The sequence below is a fragment of the Natator depressus genome, chromosome 1, assembly GCF_965152275.1.
Source record: "Natator depressus isolate rNatDep1 chromosome 1, rNatDep2.hap1, whole genome shotgun sequence".
Classification (NCBI taxonomy): domain Eukaryota; kingdom Metazoa; phylum Chordata; order Testudines; family Cheloniidae; genus Natator; species Natator depressus.
Window position 1 is genome coordinate 196,151,042 of NC_134234.1, and position 24,630 is coordinate 196,175,671.

A 24,630-nucleotide genomic window follows, 5' to 3' on the forward strand; every position below is an offset into this window, starting at 1 on the left:
CCGGCTCCTATGTGTAGGGACAGCCAAGGGGCTCCACTCTGCACACTGCCCCCGCCCCAAGTGCCGCCCCCGCAGCTCCCATTGGCTGGGAACTGCGACCAATGGGAGCTGCAGGGGAGGCGCCTGAGGATGGGGCAGCGTGCAGAGCCACCTGGCCGCAGCTCCGCTTAGGAGCCGGAGAGGGGGACATGGCCGCTGCTTCTGGGAGCCACTTGAGGTAAGTGCCACCTGGAACCTGCACCCCTGAGCCTCTGCCCAGGCCCCAACCCCCTGCCCCAGCCCTGATCTCCCTCCCGCCCTCCAAACCCCTCAATCCCAGCCTGGAGCACCCTCCTGCACCCCAAAACCCTCATCCTCAGCCCCACCCCAGAGCCAACACCCCCAGCCAGTGCCCACCCCCCACACCTGACTCCCCCGCCCCAGCCCGGAGCCCCCTCACACACTCTGAACTCCTCATTTCTGGCCCCACCCCGGAGCCCGCACCCCCAACCAGAGCCCTCACCCACTCCCGCACCCCAACCCCAATTTTGTGGGCACTCATGGCCCGCCATATAATTTCTATTCCCAGATGTGGCCCTCGGGCCAAAAAGTTTGCCCATCTATAATAATGGATGAAAACACATACCTAGCATGACACACCTAATTTGTCACTTGTTGATTTGTATTATTTGAGGAATGAGAGGAGGAGGAAAAATGTCATATTCATATGGAAACGATGACTCAAACTTTAAATGTATTGGGTGAGATTCTGATCCCATTAACAGTGGTGTAAATCTGCATTAACTCCATTGAAACCAATCAAGTTTCTCGACAGGGAACTAACTAAAAGTAGAATGTGTACCATTGGGTCTTATTTTTTTTAAAGTTGGAAAACATATTTCATAAAAGGTTATAAAACATGGTCTCAGGAAAACTATCTGTAGGGTGTCAGACATTGCAATTTATACAAAGTAAGGACTTTCTAAAGCCCTGATACAGGCAGGTACTTAAGCACATGAGTAGTCCCATGAAGTAAATGGGACTACTCCCATACTTAAAGGCATATGTTTAAGTGCCTTCCTATACTGGGGCATTAGAGATTTTGAAAAGGTTTATTTGCCTAATTAAATACCACTCTGTGTAAGGGTGGACTACATGCATTTTGATTTGATAGCTGACCATGATGTTTGGAACCATGCTTCCAGGGTGAAGTGGCACACCCAGAGATAGTAGAGAGATAGGGGGCCTCTGTGCATTTGCTACTGGCCCCCCATTGGTCCCCTGGGATGCATGTAAATTCGGGGGGGGACCCACAGCCTGTTCCAAGGGTGGGGTAAAAACGCACCCTCCTCATGGAACAAACATGACCATAATTGCTGCCTATCCTCACAAGGGGGTTTCTTGCAGGAGGGGATAATTGAATCATAAGAACATAAGAATGGCCATACTGGGTCAGACCAAAGGTCCATCTAGTCCAGTATCCTGTCTTCTGACAGTGGCCAATGCCAGTGCCCCAGAGGGAATGAACAGAACAGGTAATCATCAACTGATCTGTCCCATCACCCATTCCCAGCTTTTTGCAAACAGAGGCTACGGACACAATTCCTGCCCATCCTGGCATATAGCCATTGATGGACCTATTGTGCATGAATTTATCTAGTTCTTTTCTGAACCCTGTTATAGTCTTGGCCTTCACAACAGCCTCTGGCAAGGAGTTCCACAGGTTGACTCTTAATACTCAAAATACTTCCTTTTGTTTGTTTTAAACCTGCTGCCTATTAATTTAATTTGGTGGCCCCTAGTTCTTGTGTTATGACAACGAGTAAATAACACTTCCTTATTTACTTTCTCCACACCAGTCATCATTTTGTAGACCTCTATCATATCCCCCCTTAGTCGTCTCTTTTCCAAGCTGAAAAGTCCCAGTCTTATTAATCTCTCCTCATACGGCAGCCGTTCCATACCCCTAATAGTTTTGTTGCCCTTTTCTGAACCTTTTCCAAGTCCAATGTATCTTTTTTGAGATGAAGCAACCATATCTGCACGCAGTATTCAACCCGAAGGTTAAATCACATCTGCACGCAGTTATTCAACCCTAAGGTTAAATCACAACATTAGTTAACTCTGATTGCCAGAAAAAGATGGAATATGACAACTAATACTGAAGGACTAAGGACATGGTTGCAATATGTTCTATGCTTTTGTTTTAGTCTTGAACTATGACTTTCTTTAATGGCACACCATTGAGATTAAAAAAAAATTCCTCTGCTATGTAATTAGTAACACCTTTGATTATCAAAAATTAAAGAATTAAAGAAGGGGCATGTCACTCAGGTTGAAGAATGAAACTAAACCACTCACTTTCACAATGCATTTCCTTGTACTCTGTATACAATTTTGTAAAATGTGTGTGTTTCTTAATTAGTTATTTCTCTAACACCTCAAACTAGAAAACACTGATAACAACAACAGCATTACAGGGAAGGTGTAAGATGTGTTTTGTTTTGTTTAGTAAATAAATTATTTAGTAAATATATCATTAATAATATGTTAGTGAAATTAACATAGTGAGACAAATTCAACCCTGGTGTAAGCAGGTGCAACTCCTCAGATCTTCACAGGGGGCTGAATTTGGGTCAGTGTCTTGGTGCGTAAGGTGCTCTTTATGTAATGCTAACTATTTTGTGCTTTCATATGCGCCTTGGGGGTTTTCCCCCCATGCTTATGCCTTTGGGCCAGAATCTTGACAATTACTTCAACGCAACCTAATGGTGAATAAGAGTGAACCCAATCCATCCAAACTATCCTATGGTTGCCCCTTTAATTCAGGCTCCTTGTTCTCTTTCCCTTCAATGGCATTTTTGGTCAACTTGTTTTGCAAGGGTTATAAAATAAATGGAACATTAAGAAATTGTTTCTAATAATCTGATGGGCTATTATACCATGTGTGTGTTCATACAGACAGCAATTAAAACAGCATCACCTGTGAAAAGAAATCCAGTGACCTAGCTTTCTCCCTGCATATTCATCTCACAATGGCAATAATGACCTCGGTGCAGGGCATTTCCTGGAAATTGATGGGATTATAGATTCTTGAACATGTGCCCAGAGCTGTCAAAAGATACATTTTATACATTGAAAAATTAAATAAAGTAAAATGAATGAGTGACTGGGGACAGTGGGCTACTTTTCAGGTCATCAGCTCCTCACAATCCATTGTTATTAACTATTTCATTCCCGAATATTTTGTAACTATGCAAAACACCCCATTTAGTGGATTGTAGAGGTCTCAATTCAACAGTCCATCTTTATTCTGCAAATCACATGCTTAATTTCAAGCATACACTTAAATCCCATTGACTTCAATGGGACATAAGCAAGTACTTAAGTTAGGCATGAGCTTAAGTGCATTGCTGAATAGGGATGGATTTATGCATGTGCTTGAATGCTTTGTTGAACTGGGGCCAGAGAAAGGTGTGATCTACTAGCTTAAGAATGGGATTGAGTTTCATGAAATCCAGAGATCTTACCTTCTGATATTCTGTCTATGGCCTTGGGTAAGTCATACACAGCCAAATTGTCACAAGAGCTCTCTAATTTTCAGGTTTTAAGTGCCCAAACTGAGATGCCTTGTCCCTGATTTTCAGCGGTTTTGAGCACCTGCAGCTACCACGTGGACACTCAAAAACTGAGTCACAAAAAATGAGTGAGCACTTCTGGCAAACTTGGCCCTTCACTTTAATGCAGGGGTTCTCAAACTGGGGGTTGGGATCCCTCAGGGGGTCATAAGGTTATTACATGGGGGGTCGCGAGCTGTCAGCCTCCACCCCAAGCCCCGCTTTGCCTCCAGCATTTACAATGGTGTTAAAAACATTAAAAAGTGTTTTTAACATACAAAGGGGGATCGCACTCAGAGGCTTGCTGTGTGAAAGGGGTCACCAGTACAAAAGTCTGAGAACCCCTGCTTTAATGCTTCAGCAAAAATGGGAATTAACTGCTTACCCACCTACCTGCCTCTTGGGTCTAGGGGGCTGTAAAGATTAATTCATGTTTGTACAGCGCTTGGAATATGAAAAGTGCTATATAAGTGCTAAATATTGTTATTTTAAGATTTAATGAGTTAAACTCCAAGAAATACTTGTAGTGAGGTAGCTATTGCTTAAACAACACAAAAAGATATACTCCCTCATAAAAATCCAACTCACAAAACTTTTCTGTATATAAAGGATGAATCCAGTATAACGTCAATATTAAGTGGCAATACAGTATTTATATTCTATCTCATCCTTGTTTAATCTCAGTGGCTGTACAATGCCTCTAAGTAAAAACAAAACAAGGAAAGCAAATTGTAATTCTCACTGAGAACTAAAAATCCCCAAAACAAAATCTGTCCATCTTCTAAAACTATTTCTGCCATCTTTCCAGTGCTTGGCTGCCTCTACCCATTATATATGTGAGAATGATGTATCTGCTCTCTGTAGTAAAACATTTGTCCAGTGGAACAAAAGCAATGTGTCATATGGCCTCATATTTAGCATTCCCATGGTTGCACAGTCAAAAATATAATCCACCATCAAAGGTGAACAGGACAGTAATTTGGATAAAAGGGATCCTGGAAATCTGAAAACTAGGCTCAGATTTTGTGCTTTAGTTAAATCCATGGTCCAAAATAACACTGTGTATAAAGTTCCCAGTCAGTAGAGCCATCAAATTTCCTCTTTTAGGGATTACATTGATAGCCCCAGGGGTCAGGAAAAAATCTCTACAACACCATGTATAATGCTGCACGGTTTTTGTTTGTTTGTTTTGCTTTCCTATGAAATATCAGGAACTGGTCACTGAAGGATACTTGATCTGATGGACCAGTGGTTTGGACAAGTAAGGCAAATCCTATGTTTTTATGTGCTGTATAATGGATAAAAACATTACACAAACACATGTACAGTACCCTGAACAGTAAGTAAATACTGTTCTAAAATGTAGATGTATGTATTTAAAGACAAGTATTCAGGTATTTTCAAGTGTTCTTGACTAAAACACTGAAGTTAAGCCATTCTGAATACCCTGCTTCTTTTAAAATAATTATTACTATACTGGATCATACTTAGTGGTTTCTTCTAGTTCAGTGCTCTTGTCAAATATTCCCTTCATCGATGCTTTGCAGCTGAAGTCTTTGGCCAGCTTGGGCTCTGCCACCACGCCGTGCACCCACATTGCCGCCTGGTACAGTGCGCGAAGGAAACAAAGATCCTGGTAAAGCATCTTCTCCAAACAAGCTGATTTTCACATCAGCTTCAATAGCTTTGGCTAAACTGGATGCATAACTGTCCAGAGATTTATGGACTTCAGCTTTTACATGGAGAACAGAATTCTTTGCAGCTTCTAAAGAAAAAAGAAATTAAGACAGAACACTTAACAATAACATACCATGGCTGTGCAAACATCTGAGGGCAAATATTTGTCTTCAGGACTGCAAATGTGTGATCATGTCTTCTACAAATGACTACTATTGCTACTAATAGTACTTTATGCTTCCACAGCATCTTTTGTCTAAGGATCTCAAAGCACACTATGAACACTAATCTTCACAATATCATCATGTCAGTTAGGGAAATTATCCCCAAATTACAGATGGGAAAACTAAGGACTGATGAAGCAAAGCATTTAAGCACATGCTTAACCTGATGTCAGATGGATTACCCATGTGTTTACATGGGACTACATGCTAAATAATTTGCTGGATTGGGACCTACGCACAGAAAAGGTTATTGGCCTGATCCTGCCAAAGTGCAAAACTTCCACTTATTACATCTGGCACAGAATTAGGCCTTATGGGAATTACATGATCGTGGGAAAGAAATAAGTGACAGAGCCAGGAATAAAACTCTTGAGTCCCAGTTCCCAGCCCCTTCTACTCTAACCATTAGTTTTGTACACAAGGGAATTCTCAATTTCGTTTAGACCAAAATTTCACATTTTGTTTACATAAAAAGGGGGACAACACAAGAAGTCACATAGCTCATGGTATGTTTTAAACTTGGTGAACACCAAACTTTGTATATATAGCAGAACCTCCCTGTTCTACACTTCACTGATCTGCAAAAAAAACTGGTAGCCTCCCCCTACACCTCAGGAATCCATTTAGACAGCCTTGCAGAATTGCTATAAATGTCTGTGAGGCAACACACAAAAGCTACTTGGCTACCCTGTATCATTATGAGGCCAATAGTGGAAAAGTAATGATAATTGTTAAATAAAACGTCAAACCAATTCACTCTAGAGTGAGTGTGTGAGTAGAATTTTGCTAAGATGATTTTCAGGAGATGCTTCAGAAAAGCTCTCATATTAATAAGACTCCATTATTTTTGGCTAAATATACTATCATATGTGTGTACTGTAGAGTCTCAAATATTAATGCTAATAATAAAATCAAAGGTAATAACAAGTACATTGTGTAATGCATTGTAGCTGTTTTTATACTGTCCTCATTCACTTATGGTTTAGTAAATTCAATCACTTGCAATTGGCCTCCTAGTTATTAGCCCAAATTCAAGAGGATCTGCTCAAATTAAATCAACCCTGCAGTGTTCTAAAGCCAGTCCCAGCAACATGTTGCTAGTATTGAGAACCAACATGTGAGCCTAACTAGGAAAAAAAATGAAACTGATTTGTCTAGTTTCCCTGTCCCAGCTGAGACAAATGCAAGGAGCAAACAAATAGCATAAATGGAGATAAATACATTCTTTCCTTTTAAATCCTTTAAACGAACACAGGTAACGGACAGGAGAGACAAGACGGGACGGCAGAAAAACATCAAAGTGGGATGGCAGAAAAACATCAAGGTGGTGGAGTCATTGTGGGGAAGAGAGGGGAAAAAATCCAATGGGGAGTAGACAATGCAAATGGATAAAACCCCAGGAAAGGCTGTTGTCCCTGCATGAATGAGGCCCATGCAGGGAAGCCCCATTTCTGATCCTTGATCTAGACTGGAACTATTTAACAGAAGGAAGGCCTGTTATTAAGCTCGTCTATCCAGGTCAATGACTATCCCTGAATACAAAATAGTGTACCCCCAGATCGAGGGCTACTCATATTTTGAACTGGAAACTGCTATTATCTATTAACTCGAATGGCTTTGTCATAGCGCTGCAGGTGTGTGTGAGTGTGTGAATGCCTGGCCCCAGAGCATGCTAGTGCTTCACAGGGGAAGCGTGGGGTAAGGTCATCACTGGGGTAAGGTCATTCAAGGACCTTACACCAATGGAGGATGGGTTGTACCTCTGTTCCATTCCGCCACGCCTCCTCCCCATCTCTATTCTACCCCGACATCCTCTCCATCCCTTTATTCTGAGAGCATAAGGGGTGGCAGAGCTGGCTGTTTTTACCAGCTTTCTGCAAACGATGAGTTCTCCAGCACAGGGGAAATTCTCCACCGACTATCTCCAGGCGGTTGAAGGCTTATGCAGCACAAAAGTGGCCTTAGCTCTGCAGAGAATCCAGGCCCATGTTTGACATGCTGTACTCCTTGTGTAGGCCTTTGGTTTTAATTAACAAAGATAACACAGGCTCTAGCAGAAATATGTTATGCACCACTTTGGCTTGCTGTGTTGGATCATATTAAAGAAGTTCTGTATTAAAATCACAAATGAGTTTGATTCCCCATAGTTTAAATTCCAGGGTATTACTAATTAAGAGATCTCTTGGTTTTTGGTACTGTTTCTCTCCCTCTGTGCGTGAAACTTGCAAGCTGCTAATTGTGTTAGTACATTCTAAGACAGAGTCTGTTCTCAAAGCAATTCTTTGTAACAACAACTATTCACACAGAGAGAGACTCAAAGCAATACTCTGAAACAACAGAAACAGCACCCGGAGACTCCCCGCCCTTTTGTTGTATTCATCTCACTTTGTTAACAATTGTGATTAAAATAGAGATAGAGGATGTATATGGATGGATGCTTGGTGTGGATAATAACTGAATGATCAGGGAGGTGCCAGCCTAAGAATCCAGTGTCCATCGGCTGAAGAAGGCATCAAGTGGAAATAACCAGAGGACCCCCGGAGGGCAGACTGGAATCTACCCAACAGCCTCAAGGATGGGAGAACCAAAGAACAAGATAACATCTGGCAGCACGGAGCCATCAGGAATGTGCCATCTGCTGATTGATTCAGCAACAGCATGGTGAAGCAATTCCCACAGACTGACATAGGAAGAAATTCCTATAAAAATGGACTCTAGAAAGTGAGAACTTTGGGGTCTGATTCTGCAAAGCAACTTCCAGGAGCATCAGATGAGCATCTGACAAGGCCCTGCTCCCTCCTCATGTCCAGGCCACCTGGCCAGTGGCTTGGCATGAGCAACTCTAAGGCTGGTAACTATGATAACAACCTTGCAGAACCTGTGTGTGTGTGTGTGTGTGTGTGTGTGTGTGTGTGTGTGTGTGTGTGTGTGTGTGTGTGTGTGTGTGTGTGTAGAAATATGAAATTGAATGGAATGTTATAGCTATAACCAACTGCTTACTATGATTCTTTTTGTATTCACAATAAATGTGGCATTTTGCCTTTTCCCCTTTAATAAGATCCTGCTGGTTTTTATTTTATTGGTATAACAGCTGGTACACCCCAAGCTTCCTAGTATTCCCGTAAGAATTTCATACAGTTCTGAAGAGCGCTCTATTGTCCCCTAGATTGGTTTGATATAGTGTGGTGCAAGAGCAGATACCGTTATATCAAACCACACATCTGTCAGGGATTTCACGTCATGCCTACCTGAAGAAGAAGAAAAGAAAGAGCAGATCTTAAAAGGAAGTGGATGGATGGCAGAAAGACAGTTGTAAAATGTACCCTGCAAGTGAGTCCAGCCTCACCTCCCTGGTTCCAGAAAACGTGCACTTCCCCCCCTTCCACCCACCTACCAACTGGCAGCATCAGGATGGAAAACAGCAGGGAGAAGCAGCTCAGATGGCATGGGACAGCGTGTCCACAGGGGTTGATGAGGTAACTAATGGGAAGTCAGAGCAGGCAGCAGTGGCAAAAATGAGGGACCCAGCAGTAAAGGATGGGGTGAGCAGAAGTTGAGGTCTCTCAAGAAGGTTGTGGAGGAATCAGCAGAAGGGAGGAATCAGAGCACCTATTAGAAGGGGAAGGATGAAGAGCCCAGGAGTGATACTTGTCCTCTGTGTTCTAAGGTTTAAGAAGGGGACAACTATGCTCGGCAGCCATCATGGAGGTGCAGTGGGGTCATCCCAGGTGAGCAGCATTACAGTATCCCCCCTAAACACACCTTTGATTTGCTCCACTTCGTCTTCGAATGTCACCGAACTCCTCCGTCGATAGGGATAAACGCAATGCGGGTGATGAGCTCCATCTGAACTATAATCCTCAAGCAGCATCACATCTGTCCCTGAAATGCAGAAAATGTTGGAAATAATAACGACCCCTGAGAAGACAAACCTAAAATTATCAGAGGAAATGAACTTTTGAATTTATAGCCTTGAGCGCCTCTCTTCAAAAATTGCCTAAAATGTGCTGATGCATTATCATTCTGAATTCAACTGTGATGGGCTTTCAGACAGGGACAGGGCCAAGTTACTACCTTATCTTAATCAGAGGTTAATCTGAGGACAACTCCCTGCTTCTCCTGAGCAAGAGAAGGATTGTCTACAGATGGCATTATTCAACAACAGCTACTCCAAAATAACTATTTCTGAATAACGCCATAGATGGGCACACTTATTCTTCAAAAGTGGATCAAGCTAAATAGGCACCTGTCCACGCATGGAGTTCTTCTGGAATAGCTATTGCCTTTTACATTCACACTCTACCTGAATTAATTTTCAAGTGTGGACAAGCCCTTACAAACTGGCAACTTGGGAGACAGACAGTGGGGGATGCCTATAGGAAGATCAGATTCCATATTCAGAATGGATGGCAAGCCAAACTGGGGAATGTTCTGATCAGTCTATTTTGCCTTTGTTAACTCATTTTGTTTTCTTGTCACAAACATTATTCCTTAAGGAGAACACTTGGCTGACTGATCCTGTTTTTCCTTCTGCTGAGTCATTCTACCACTTTATGGGTATTGATCTCATGAACATTATTTCATCTACCTGCGTTTCCTCCATATTATTTTGGTACAAAATAAAGTTTACCTGTCATTGTTTGCAGAACACTAAACTCAATGTCTCTGCCATGCTATCACATGAAGGGCCAAATTGTGGCCTGTCTCCTCACTCCAGTGCAGTTGTGGCTGAGTACAGACACTAAGAGTATGTCTACACCGCAATTAGACATCCAGGGCTGACCTGTGCCAGCTGACTCAGGATCACGGGGCTCGGTCTGAAGGCTGTGTAACTGCGGTATAGACATTTGGGCTTGGGCTGCAGCCTGAGCTCTGGGACCGTCCCACCTCGCAGGATTCTTGAGCCCGGGCTGGAGTCCAAATGTCCACCCTGCAATTAAAGAGCCCCTTAGCCCAAGCCCCACGAGCCACAGTCAGTTGGCCTGGGCCAGCCATGGATTTTTAATTGCAGTGTAGACATACCCTATGACAGTCAAAGAGGCATTCTGCCTCCCTAGCATAGAAGCAGACAGGCCGCCTCAGGGAGCACTAGGGGAGCGTGCTGTGTCAGTGCTTCTTACACCTGCTGCTGAAAGGCACAGCATGTGCTTCCCTGAATGCTTGTGACGCTTTACTTTTGGCCCAGATACTTGTGTACTCTGATGATGGATCGAAAGCTTCCTACAACAGCCATTCAATGCTTTGTAGCTTGTCCCAAATGATTCATCAGTCCGATTACACCCTCTGCAGACTAGGGCTTTGTGCCCTCTTCACCCACATGAGTTCATTTGATTCCTGGATTTATTCTTATCACAATAGCCAGAGGGTCCAGGACCAATTTATAGTAAAGGTGACAACACACATCCATGATGAATTCCATGAGACAAGACACTGACCTTTACCAATGATTTATTTAGCAAACCTATTTTTTTTAAATGAAGGATGGTCCAGAATTGAACTGTGATATATAAATATTTCTATTCCATCCTGTCAAATGTCTTCTCCAAATACTTAGTAATGAGAGAGTGAGCTACCTTCCTCATAGACCATATTAAATGAGTGGGATATTTTTAATGTTCTGTGGATCATCTGGGGTATTGACGTCAATGGTGCAAGATCAAAGCCCTACTCCTTGGAAACCTAGCCAGCCTGCAATGGATGGGTAGAATTAGGAAGAGGACACTCCAGTCCTTGAGACAATATTTTAGCATATATTTTAAAAACTACATTGAGTAAGGAAATTGGCCTGTAATTCTTCCCCAGAAGTGGATCCCTGTCTATAAGTGATGCTAAGATAGTGTTTTGACTGGATACGGCTGATCCTATATTATCTGCCTCATTAAATATTTGATCTGTAATGGGCATCCCTTGATCTTTTCTCTGTATACAGTTCCTTTGGCTTGTACTGTCTGAAAAGCCTGTCTTCTGTCATTCAGGATGTTCAGTGAAGTGGGATATTTCCCAATTCAAATTCCCTAAACACTGGGGCTCCTGACAACTTATATCTTTGTTTTGGTCAGCAGTGGAGGCCTCTTAGTGCCTTTCTTCAAGGATGATAACACAGGCTGCTATAAAGAGAAGAGTTTTCCATTACCCTTTATCACCTATAGCTGCACTTAAGCCAGCAATTCACCTACAGAATTAGCGGAGTAGTGTTGTCTTCATGAAAAATCCCACCTTGCCAGCCTCCTTCTCCCACTCTCCCAGTCAGAGGCAGGCAGAGAGCAATGCAGAGCTGCAGCTGTCAGAAGAGCGCTCTCTGGTGTTTGCAGAGCAGAAATACTCTTTAAAATAGATTGCAGAAGGAAGTTTTGGAAAACTTTCCTCTGTTGGTAGTTAAAACCAAAGCCCCTCTATTACCACCGCTGGAAAATTACTGGCAGATCACCATGCCCTTTTCCAGGCTACTGCTCGAGAGATCCATGACAAAGATGGGAAGCTTCCGTTCTATAAGAGAGGCTTTAGCATAGAGTGGCCAAATGAAATCTCCTGTAAGCAGGAAGTGAAGAGACCTATTTCCCCAGCAGTTTGCTGCTTAGCTCCCTGGGGGGCCGGGAAGATCACTGAAGGGAGAAGGAGAATAAAGGAATGGGACAAACAGATTATCTTGCTCCAAGATCAAAAATACAGAGGAGAAGCTAAGGCGGGTCTGCTCAGGGTACCATAGGACAGTGGTTTTCAACCTTTTTTCATTTGCAAACCCCTAAAAAATGTCAAATGGCATTGCGGACCCCTTTGGAAATCTTTGACATGGTTTGTGGACCCCCAGGGGTCTGCGGACCACACGTTGAAAACCACTGCCATAGGAGATGCTTAATGTTATTGTTCACCTACCAAAAGATATCTGTACATAAATACAGACTGTCCACAGAATTCTGCAAGTAAAATCTTTCCATCTGAGAAAGGAAAACAATAGAGTTACCTGAATCCTGAGAGCAGCTGAAACCAGTGTCCCCTGTGCTGCTGCTGTGTCCTAAAGGCCGCCCACCTGCCATGAGAGCTGTGAGATGGGGAGATAGTCCCAGATCTGCAAAACAGTTTAATCATCACTGAGTTGTGCTCTGTATGGTAGATCTACTGTAATGATAACATCTTCAAATAACCCCCACATCCGAGTGCCTGATTCTACCCCCCAGCTTTCCCAACTTTCCCTTCTCCCCATTTTTCCTGTGACAAGACAACAAAAACCACCCTCCAGAGACCCAGCTGCCAAACTACCTGGATTTCCCATCTTGCAATATCATGTCACCAGCTGCCACATGCTCCTGGATTCTTTCCACATGGCAAGCCTTCTGTCTACCTCCCCACAACAATTTGCAAGTATGTGCAGTTTATCAGGAGAGCTGATTATATATAGAAATATATGCACTCAGGGCTAGAAAAACTTATCAGACACCCTCTAGCCAAAGGATTAAATCTAGTAGCTAGAAGTAGCTATAAAAGACAAGTGTATTGATGGGATGATGACTAGTGAGGATCAGCTAATGAGCTAGTTTCCAACTTCTTTGCAACCCTCAGATGCTAGAAAGGGGGAAAACACTGGGATTCTTACTAAGGCACAGTCTTAGGGTCCTGCTCAGGGGCTCCACCTTTTCTATCAGCCTCTGGCAAGTAGGGGTCTGATAAATTGGAAGCTGCCCAGCCGACTTTTGCAGCTGGAAGGAGAAAGAAGCTTTCTGTCTTTTCTTCCTCAGCTATGCTTCCACTCCTTCCAGAGCCTGTCTCTGAGAGCGACCTGGCTTCTGCAATGGGGATGCAGGTTTCCAATGCCCTCATCTTCCTTCCACGTTTTGCGTCCTCTTTCCCCACTAATAATTCCAGAGCCTGCCTCTACATTTAGCCCTCCCAAGCAGTACCATGAAAGTGAAAATTTCAAAGAGTGCTGAACTAGCAATCCTGAAAATGATCAGAATCTTACTAATTTCAAAGTGCTACAATGTGGCAAAGCTCTGAGCAGCAGCAGAGTTACTGGTGGTGCCTGTCTGCAGACTGAAGAAGACACTATTGTACTGGAATGGTTTAATTACATTTACAAGGTTTTCTTCACAACCAGAAGGACTAGAAACTTAATTTAAACAAAAAAGCACTCAGATTTTTTTAAGTCACTAGAAAAAATTGCCACTGGTGAGACACACATATTTTTTAACCTCGTACATAGTTGACATGTATCAGGACACTTAGTCCGAAGGAGTGGAGTGTTATTGCAGATGAGAAGGAGGTCATGGGCTTGCCCCAGCTGGAGAATTTAAAAGCTGGTGTCTAACATCCATAAACTCTTATTAGGCCTGGTCCAAAGCCCATTGAAATTAAAGGAAAGATTCCCATTGATTTTGACAGGCTTTGGATCAGGCTCATCATGAGGAGAGGGAATGTTCTGCCTTTTTCTAAGCTGAATACAAACTTTACACTTGCAGAGAGTAATAAAATCTGTGTATCAAAAGCATATTTTCCTATCTTACTATACCAAGGCAAACATAACTGCTTGCCAGCAAAGATACAGATTGGTCTAGCAGGCCTCCCAGAACATAGAATACTTTTAACACTAAGAAGCACTTGGAATTAGAGAGTGGTCCTAGGAATCTGAAGGATTTTCTCTGAGATTTTTATACAAAACTACGTTGGCGAGGAACAGAGTATATTATTATTTACCACCAACACCTGACTTGGTGCTATACGCCATACAAAAATAAAAACAGTCCCTGTCCCATATAGTTTACAATCTAAAAGGCAGACCAGAAAAAGGATGTGATGGACTGGGATATCTAGAGATGGAGATCTCAATTTTTGTGGGTTTTTTAAATTATAAACTTACTGCTTGTGAGCCTTGTGGAAGAAGTAAATTTTTAAAGGGACTATCGTTAACTTAAAACTTCCACTTCTGTCTGTAAATTTTTTACCTGATATTGTTACAAGGAACACCTAAGATTATGGTAACCAAATGATATTAGAGAAAAAATATTTTCTTTATATGTTTCCGTTTGTTCACTCCTTGCATCTGACAGCACTTTGCGTCTAGTCAGTTTCCCCTGCATGGTTGGTCAATTTCATATACTGCTTGCATTGCCTTTTCATACAGCAGGTGGTGGTGTTTTTCCCCCTCTCTCATTCTCAAAAACAGACCATCATTTTAACTTTCCCAAATATTTTGACCTCAGGGATAGACCAGGCCTGGAAAAGTTTAGCACAATAGGTAAAAGTCTGGGATGTTATAATCAACTGAATACATGGTCTTAGAATGGGAAGTTTGAAGCAATGTTAACTATAGCTATTGTTACAGCTTTAGCTAAAATGACAACCTTAGCAAGGAGAAAGGCAATATCACTTGGAAAACATTTTTATATTAAACTGGAAACATTTATACTTTGCTCCTGAAAAATATACTGGGCGTGATTCTCCATTCTGTGACACTGGTTTTACACCAGTAACTCCACTAAAGTCAACAGTGTTACACCACCACAAAACCAGGCAATGGAGTGGAGAATCAGACCCACTGAGTATATTCATAGTATAAGAATGCTCAGATTTGGATAATTTGAAATAGTGTGTGCATATGTGTGTGTGTTTAGAGGAGTCTCAGCAGGGGAGAAAGGAAATTATTTTTATTAGCCCCAGGGTTAAATCTTCTCTGCCAGGGAGAATTTAGCTGCATCAAGAAAGGGAGGTGAATTCCCATCAAAGGCAGGGAACTCATCACAACTTTCCTTCAGATGGGAGATGTAATTTGAAAAACGGTCCCTTGAGAGCTCCCTCAAATACATCGCTAGTTAGTATTTGTTCAGCCCTTGGAAGATGCCATATGAATGCAGATATTAAGTATCAGCCTCAAGGGAAGAGTGTTTGTTACCTGTGATCCTATTGGAAATGCTGAATAATCTGGCTGTCCTATGACGCTGAACAAATGACTCCCGGTAATACCGGTCCCCAAAACACATTCCTAATAGTTCTTTGCGCACTGTTTTGTTCCAGAGTCCATAAATCAGTGGATGGCAAATGGCACTTGAAAAAGATAACCATGTTGCTAATGTCTCCAGAGCAGGAGAAATGCTATTTTTCCCCCAAAGTGCTTCTGACGTAATTACTACCATGTAGGGCCCCCATGTGATCACAAAAGCACCAATGACAACCAAGATGGTTATGAAAGCTTTGCACTGATTGGCTGAGTAGACAACCCCTTGGAAAGCATTCCTTCGACTGCCAGAAGAGGAGGTGGAGGTGCTAGAGTTCTTTCTCCCATTCCTCTGAGCGTCCTCCTCTACAATGACCACGCTACCGCAGTGAATCTTGCGCGCTTTAATCCTAGCCACGCGAAATATGAATCCGTAGCAGATCATCATAACCAGGAAGGGCAGCAAAGCACACCAGATCTGCCAAAAGGCTGTGTAGCCTGCCTCCTTATGCCACGCAGCCACACACATCCATTTGAATTGATCGAACTCCAAGGAAGACCAGCCAAAGAGAGGAGGAAGACAGCCAATGAGGGAGTGTAGCCACACGTACACAAGGGCTACAACTGCTCTGTTTCCTGTAATCTTCATTGGATACACCATTGGATACAAGACAGCATAGTACCTGGGAAACACAAAAGGAGACATCAGTAGCATCATAGAAAAGTACAGTAAGCAAAGAACTGGGTTTACTGATTAAGATTCAACTCCCATTGGAGTCCAGGGAATGACTTCCCCATTTCTGCTCCCCAAACCTCAAATGGGGTTAGAGGGACACTTAAAAAAAAATCATATTTCAAAAAATTATTTGCGGACAAGAGCTCAAAAGTCAAGAAGTGCCCAAGATCAAGCCGCATATGCAGCCTTAATTCTGCCTACTGATCATAAAAACATGAGAATGGCGATACTGGGTCAGACCAATGGTCCATCTAGCCCAGTATCCTGTCTTCTGACAGCGGTCAATACCAGATGCTTCAGAAAGAATTAATCCTGGTGTGAATGCATTATTGTAATGAGGTTTACAATTACACATGATTACATACAGCTATGTTATTATATGCTATGTTATTATAGCATCAGTTGCTATGTTATTATAGCATCAATTGATTTTAACAATCTTGCATGTGCAGCATCTTGAAATATTAATTTAATTATTTTCTACCTTTCTATTTCATGATTTTACATGTAATTGCAGGGAAAATGTATTATATTGGGGAGGCAGTGTTGCCTGCCGGATAGTGCACTAGACAGAGACTGAGGGGACTGAGGTTTAGCTCTGCCACTGGCCTACTAGATAACCTTGGGTATGTCACTTCACCTCTCTGTGTATCAGTTTCCCAATCGATAAAATGGGAATAATGATACTGAGCTCTTTTGACTCCCTCCTGTGCTTTGAGATCTTCTGAGGAAAAGTGCTACACAAGAGCTAGGTATTATTAATCACTATAATTGCAGTGGTTTCCAACCTTTTCCATACCATACCCCATGTTACAACAGAAAAAAGGTCTGGAACCCCGCACCATCCATCTAGCCCAAAAGAAAGGGAGGGAGATCATGACTCCCAGGTTGAGAACCCATGTTATATTGTATTGTTTGAAAAACAGTACGTAATTTTGTTCATGCAACCTTAACTCTGACTTTTCATTGCTTTACCCATGGAACCTTCACAGTCTCTTACCAAAACTTTTTAGATTGATAGATTTATAGATTCCAAGGCCAGAAGGCCTGTGTTTGTCTAATCCGGCCCCCTCTAGAACTTCACGAAATGAATTCCTAGAGCAGATCTTTTAGAAAAAACAGGCAGTCTTGATTTAAAAATAGTCAGTGATGGAGAATCCACCACAACCCTTGGTAAGTTGTTCCGATGGTTAATTACTCTCACCGTTCAAATTTTACACTTTATTTCCAGCCTGAATTTGTCTAGCTTCAACTTTCAGTCATTGGATCATGTTATACCTTTCTCTGCTAGATTGAAGAGCCCATTATTAAATACATGTTCCCCAGGCAGATCCTTATAGACTGTAATCAAATCACCCCTTAACCTTCTCTTTGTTAAACCAAACAGATTGAGCTCTTTGACCATGTTTTCTAATCCTTTAATTATTCTTGTGCTCTTCTCTGAACCCTCTCCAATTTATCAACAACCTTCCTGAATTGTGGGAACCAGAACTGGACACAGTATTCCACAGCGGTCACACCGGTGCCAAATACCGAGGTAAAACAACCTCTCTACTCCTACTTGAGCTTCCCATGTATGCATTGAAGGATTATATTAGCCCTTCTGGCCACAGCATTGCCCTGGGAGTTCACATTCAGCAGATTTTCCATCACAACTCCCAATCTTTTTCAAAGGCACTGCTTCACAGGATCAAGTCCCCCATCCTATAAGTATGGCCTAGATTCTTTGTTCCTAGATGTATGCATTTACATTTAGATGTATTAAACCACATATTGTTTGTTTGTGCCCAGTTTGGAATTAATCACTGCTATTCATAACAAAAAGAGGAGCTTACCGATCTATAGCAATGAGACCAAGAGTTAGCATGCTGGCTGAGCTGATCAGCATATAAAGCAGGGCAGAAAAGTTGCACCAAACTACTCCAAAGATCCATTCCCGCCTGATGGAGCTGGTGACGACAAAAGGAAGCACCAGGACAGACAGAAGGAAGTTGGACAGTGTCAGACTGAACACAAACTTGTTGCTCAGCGTAAGGAGGTAAGACTTCCGATAGAGGGTGACGACAATCACCAAGTTGCCCAAGCAGATGAAAATAGCAATGACGATAATAGCAATCGACTCGGTGACTCTGACTGCCCCGTCTTCCTGTGCTGTGAGGTTTCTCAGGCCCTTCCCATTGCTGAAGGAGGAGTTGATGCTCATTGTCAGAGCACACATTGACAGAGCAGACAGTACATGCTGGGCAGCTGGAACAAGGAGAAGAAAAACACATGAAAACATTCACCCAAACAATATTGTATTTTCCATGTCTACAATATCTTTTCTTCCAGGATCCCAAGGTCCTTTACCCAACATTAATCAAGCTTCACAGCACCCATAGGAGGCACATAACCATTTTAGATGGGGAAACTGAGGCCCAGAGTAAGGACTTGACTTTCCCGAGGTCACACACAAGTCAATGGCAGAACCAAGCACAGAACCCAAGAACGAGGCTGATTGGAAAATAGGGGGGAAATTTTGAAAACATTTCATTTAATATTTTCCAGGAGTGGAAGGGGGCCATTATGTCAAACTTTTGACTAGCCCTACCCATGAGTTCTAACTCCCAGTCATCTATGCCAAAAAGCTTTTATGAAAAGAAACAATAATGGAGTTATAAATGGTCTTTGTTGATCTCTCTTTATACACGTTACAGTTTGTGGTATTTTACTCTGGTCTGTGGAGCACTTGCTTGTGTTCCACAGAGAGCTGCTAGTCACATGACACAGGCTCTTCCTCATTTGCAGCTGCTAAATCACATTAAAAATACAGTAAAAGATTCTCTTAATATCACTTTTGCAATGACTGTGGTTGCCACAGGAATGTTCTTGTATTGCCAGTGAGCCGGGGGAAGTGGTCCTCTGTGTGACCGTCAATGGGAAATGTGTCCAAGAGGCAATTCCTTTATTAAGATCTCATCTACGGTATAAAAATGTTTGAGAGCCCTTGACCTAAGGCTTTATCACTTCTCTCAGCTGACCAACACCATCTCCCCCTCAGGCCCCAGAAATATTGCTCCTGGTTCCCCTGAGAGCCACTGTGACCTCCCCTTAATGTCTCCAGCAGAGGAATTCCAGTGGGCCTGTACCAACTCCTCTGGGTGCCTGATTAGTGGCAGTTCCACAGCCGGCTGCCTCACGAGGCTGCTGACACCACCCTCTGGCCTCAAAAGTGTCACTCCTGCTTAATCACCTTCCCCCTGGCATGAGCATTGGTGCTCCCAGTATCGGAGCAGATTTTTCTCTTTCCACAGCCCTGGAAACGGAATTGGATGAACCTAATGTGCAGCCCTCTCACTGCTGTGTCAGTGAAGCCACACACATACTGAATCCCAAAATCCAGACCAAGAATTGAAAAAATAAAACGGGAATGTCAAAAAAGATTGGCTTCAAATTCATGCAAACTTGGTGTTAGCATTTTTTGGGGACTGCTGACTCGGAAGGGATGCCTTGGCTGGGACTCCGGCCATCCACCCTTCCCAGCTGGGCACAAATATCCACAAAGTGTCCTACATCTCTGAGGTAGTTAGAGTTTAAAGGGGTGCTGCCAGCCTAAAAATCATATTTTTCCAAACAAATTTCCTTCCATGTGTTCCTAAGAAAACCTTAATTTACTGACATTAAAATAATTTTTAAAAAATCGCATTTACTTTTCACTACCAGTGAAGCTGATTGTTTATGGTTTGCATTTCATTTGGCATAGACCATGAACATTTTGCATAAGATCCTGGCTGCTTATGGCTACAACTCTATGGGTATAAAGCAGCCAAAAGCCAGCTTCCCTGGCTACTCAGGAAGGATCTCTCCTATGTAGGAGGAGCCTCATGTGGCAGTTGGGTGACCAGACAGCATATGTGAAAAATCAGGACAGGAGGTGGGGGGGCAATAGGAGCCTATATAAGAAAAAGACCCAAAAAATCAGGACTGTCCCGAAAATCGGGACATCTGGTCATCCTAGGTGGCACAGAGACATGGATGTGGCTTGAGCAGGAGTGTCATGGCATCTCAGCAACCCTAGCTGCTGTAAGGGTCCCTTTGTGCTTTTGGCAGCTGGCACAAATCAGAACAGCCCTCACGCAGCACGAATTTATGCCAGAGTGCTGGAATGATGAAGAACAACTCCAGGATCTGAGAAGTCCAATGGTAGATTAAAGTCACCTTTGCATATTCCCTCTTCAGCTGTGCAGAGCACTCATCTGCCACAAACAACGATTTTATCCTTTCTTTTTTGTTTATTATAGAGACAAGGTGGGTGAGGTAACATCTTTTATTGGACCAACTTCTGATGGTGAGAGAGACAAGCTTTCGAGACACGCAACCCACCTTGTTTCTCTAATATTCTGTGACCAACACAGCTATAACTACACACATACAACAATTATTGTTTATTGTCATTTTCACTTTCAGGTGCTCAAGCACTAGCACAATGCTGCAATGGCTGAGTTGCTAGCACTGTAAGAGGATGTTTAAAACCTAACAAAAATCCATTTTCACTAGTTTTAAATGCCACAAAACCCTAAACTTGGTTCTAAACTACCCCAGAGAAATAAAATAACCATCCTTTTCAATGTAACAAGAACATTTAACTAACAAATTAAACATGCAGAAGAATTTTAATTTTTTAAAAGCTTTTTAAACATCATGATAGGATCCATCAATTAGTTTAAATCAATCCACTTGGAACACCCGGTGCTCACCATTCCACTGGCAGTCGTATTCCTGGGCACATGCCCTCTGTGTGGTACATGTACAAATCTTCCCTGCAAATTTTAAAACATCCAAAAGGCAAAAAAGCATCCCTCCTTTGACCCTCAACCAACAGAGAACAGAAACATGAGACCAGTCATCTAAGCAGTAACTGATGCACTGTGGGAAAGCAGCAGGAGGACTATTCGCACTGTTAGAGCTAATATGCCATCACTTGCTATCCACACAGGCACTGCACTGATGGCAACTGGCTTGGGAGGTGGGGGTTGACAAGGTGGTTAGGTGTGGCAGAGCAAGCACAATCCAAAGTGTTGAGCAAATGCCTGTGCACCACAGGGAGCAGCTGTGTGTGCAGATGCAAGGTCTGCCTGTTACAGGTGTACTGCAGGGGAGGGTCCAAATGCTGGTTTCACCCTAATTTCTCGAATGTAGACAAGGTCCCACTGAGCAGGCACAGAGTTGCATGCAGGTAAGGGCAAAACATCAAGGCAGGGTCCTGCAGATAATACATTTTCTCTTATTCCACCCCTGTGTAGCCAGAGCATGGACTGGGAAGAAAATCCCAGGGGAACACTATTGCTACTGCAGCAAGGGGCTGGGGGTGAGGGAGCACGGGGAGAGGAATTCTTCTAATGCTTCAGGCTGTGGCTTCTGATGGGGCTTCTTCTCATAAACAAACTACAGAAACGCAACCTAGATGGAGCTACAATAAGGTGGGTGCAAAACTGGTTGGAAAACCATTCCGAGAGAGTAGTTATCAGTGGTTCACGGTCATACTGGAGGGACATAACGAATGGGTCCCGCAGGGATCAGTTCTGGGTCCGGTTCTGTTCAATATCTTCATCAATGATTTAGATAATGCCATAGAGAGTACACTTATAAAGTTTGCAGACGATAACAAGGTGGGCGGGGTCACAAGTGCTTTGGAGGATAGGATTAACATTCAAAATGATCTGGAGAAACGGTCTGAAGTAAACAGGATGCAATTCAATAAGGACAAATGCAAAGTACTCCATTTAGGAAGGAATAATCAGTTGCACACATACAAAATAGGAAACGACTGCCTAGGAAGGAGTATTGCGGAAAGGGATCTGGGGCATCATAGTGGACCACAAGGTAAATATGAGTCAAGAGTGTAACGCTGTTACAAAAAAAGAGAACATCATTCTGGGATGTATTAGCAGGAGTGTTGTAAGCAAGACCCGAGAAGTAATTCTTCTGCTCTACTCCGAGCAGATTAGGCCTCAACTGGAGTATTGTGTCCAGTTCTGGGCACCACATTTCAAGAAGGATGTGGACAAATTGGAAAGAATCCAGAGAATAGAAACAAAAATGATTAAAGATCTAGAAAACATGACCTATGAGGGAAGTTTGAAAAAAAATTGGATTTGTTTAGTCTGGAGAAGAGGGGACATGATAACAGTTTTCAAGTACATAAAAGGTTGTTGGAAGGAGGAGGGAGACAAATTGTTCTTAACTTCTGAGACTAGGACAAGAAGCAATGGGCTTAAACTGCAGCAAGGGAGGTTTAGATTGGACATCAGGAAAAACTTCCTAACTGTCACGGTGGTTAAGCACTGGAATAAATTGCCTAGGGAGGTTGTGGAATCTCCATCACTGGAGATTTTTAAGAGGAGGTTAGACAAACACCTATCAGGGAGGGTCTAGATAATACTTAGTCCTGCCTTGAGTGCAGGGGACTGGACTAGATGACTTCTGGAGGTCTCTTCCAGTCCTATGAGTCTATGGAGCAAAGGGGAGATGGGAACTTGTGTAATGCTGCAGGGCAGGGGAGTGGAGCCCAGGTGGGAACGCAGGGCAGCTGCTGAGGTAACCCTGCAGGGTAGGTCTGAGCCCGGGCGCCGGGAGCAGAGGGGAACTGGGAAGCAGGGGCGCTCTGAGCCGCTCCCGCTGCAGGCCGATCACCCGGGAAGAATGGCATGCGGTGGCAGAGCAGCTGTGAGCCTCCTTGCACAGGCCCATCGTCCCATCGGAATAACACTTCTTTCCTCTCCTTCGCCGGCTGCTCCAGTCCCCCGGCGTCCGAGTGAGACACAAGCTCAGCCCCGGCGCGGGCAGGTCCCGCGTGGCCCGAGCCTGCTGCAGCGAGCCCCGCTCCCGCCCCAGCTCCGCACTGAGACACCGGGGCAGCGGAAATCGCAGCGCCTGTCGCGGGCCCAGCGGCCCCGATCGGGGACTGGGCAGCTCGCAGGGCTCGCGAGAAGCAGGAGACGCCCCCGCCCTCAGCCTCTGCAGCCGCTGGCTGGGGCCCCCCCTCCCCTGCAAGCGGAGATGCAGCGCTCGGCTGCTCCTCTGCCCTGAAATCCAGCCTCCCTCCCGCCACGGGCTTGTCCCTCCTCCGCACACAAAGGCTGGCGCGGGAGGGAGAGTCCCGGGGAGGGGTGGGGCCGGGGAGGCCGCAGGGGCAGGGGGCCGCGAGACCCCACCCGGGGCCGGGAGAGCCCCGCAAAGGAGGCACAGGACCCCCCGCCCCGCAGCTGCCATAAGCTCCAGTGAACAAACCGGAGCGCTCCCCCCTTGGTGTGGGGCTGTGGGACACACTCACCGCCGGGCCGGGCCCAGCCGAGCCGCTTCCTCCTTCCCCCGCCGCCTCCGCTGCGCTCAGGGGCGGGAGGTTTCGGGTTACAGCGCCCCGGACCCCCCACAGCCGCCGCCAAAAGAGAGGCCCGGAGCAACTGCCCGACCCTCCTCCCTCCATCCCCCTTCCACACATCCCTCCTCCTCCCTCCATCTCCCTCACATCCCTCCCTCCAGCCCCGTTTCCTCTTCCCTCACATGCCTCCTGCCTTCATCCCCCTTTTCTCCTCCCTCCAGCCTCCTTCCACACATCCCTCCTCCTAACCTGCTCCCTCCATCCCCCTTTCCTCCTCCCTACCTCCTTTATCCATCCCTTCTCCCCTCCTCCCTCTATGCCCCTTCCACACATCCCTCTTCCTCCCTCTATCCCAGCTTTCCTCCTTCCCCCTTCCTCCTCTGTGTAGCCTAGTCCCTCTATGTCCACTTTCACATCCCTCCTCCTAACCTTCTCCTTCTATCCCCCTTTCCATATCTCTCCTCCTCCTAATCTCCACTATCCATTTCCCTTTCACATTTTTTCCATCCACCCTCCTTTCCACATCCTTCTTTTTCCACCCCCTCCATCCATCTCTTTCCATCCCCTTCCTGTTCTATCCCCCTTTCCAGATCTTCTCCTCCCCATCCTGTTTTCCACTCCGTCCTTCCTCCATTCCTTTCTTTATTCAGAGTAGTAGCCGTGTTAGTCTGTATCAGCAAAAAGAACGAGGAGTACTTGTGGCACCTTAGAGACTAACAAATTTACTAGAGCATAAGCTTTCGTGGGCTACAACCTGAAGCAAATACTCACCAGCAACCACACACCAAAAACACTAACCCAGGAACCTGTCCTTGCAAGAAAGCCTGATGCCAACTCTGTCCACATATTTATTCAAGTGACACCATTATAGGACCTAATCACATTAGCCACGCCATCAGGGGCTCGTTCACCTGCACATCTACCAATGTGATATATGCCATCATGTGCCAGCAATGCCCCTCTGCCATGTACACTGGCCAAACCGGACAGTCTCTATGCAAAAGAATAAATGGACACAAATCTGACATCAGGAATCATAACATTCAAAAACCGGTAGGAGAACACTTCAGCCTCTCTGGCCACTCTAAAAGATTTAAGGGTGGCAATTTTGC

At 44.2% G+C, this 24,630-nt stretch overlaps 1 protein-coding gene across 2 annotated transcripts; it reads right to left on the minus strand.

Annotated features, from left to right (window-relative positions):
* Positions 1-536: 536 nt before the first annotated feature.
* On the minus strand, positions 537-23,587 carry GPR161 (G protein-coupled receptor 161). Of its 2 annotated transcripts, none has more exons than XM_074973601.1 (6): positions 23,471-23,587; positions 17,994-18,405; positions 15,381-16,105; positions 12,459-12,563; positions 9,260-9,379; positions 537-5,361 (listed from the first exon to the last, which is right to left on the minus strand). In XM_074973601.1, exons 2-6 carry the CDS (start codon positions 18,374-18,376, stop codon positions 5,114-5,116), a joined length of 1,581 nt encoding a protein of 526 aa, XP_074829702.1. In that variant the 5' UTR covers positions 18,377-18,405; positions 23,471-23,587; the 3' UTR covers positions 537-5,113. The 2 variants fall into 2 exon arrangements, with proteins under 2 accessions (XP_074829702.1, XP_074829693.1); XM_074973592.1 differs by lacking the exon at positions 23,471-23,587 and adding an exon at positions 20,895-21,418.
* Positions 23,588-24,630: the final 1,043 nt, after the last annotated feature.

Excerpts from the sequence above, each read along its gene's own strand:
- GPR161 (XM_074973592.1), bottom strand. The coding sequence starts at position 20,994 with ATGCTTTTTTGCCTTTTGGATGTTTTAAAATTTGCAGGGAAGATTTGT. Across the intron at positions 18,406-20,894 it reads ATACGACTGCCAGTGGAATG|CTGCCCAGCATGTACTGTCT; the intron begins GTGAGCACCGGG and ends TCCTTGTTCCAG. Across the intron at positions 16,106-17,993 it reads GGTCTCATTGCTATAGATCG|GTACTATGCTGTCTTGTATC; the intron begins GTAAGCTCCTCT and ends TGTGTTTCCCAG.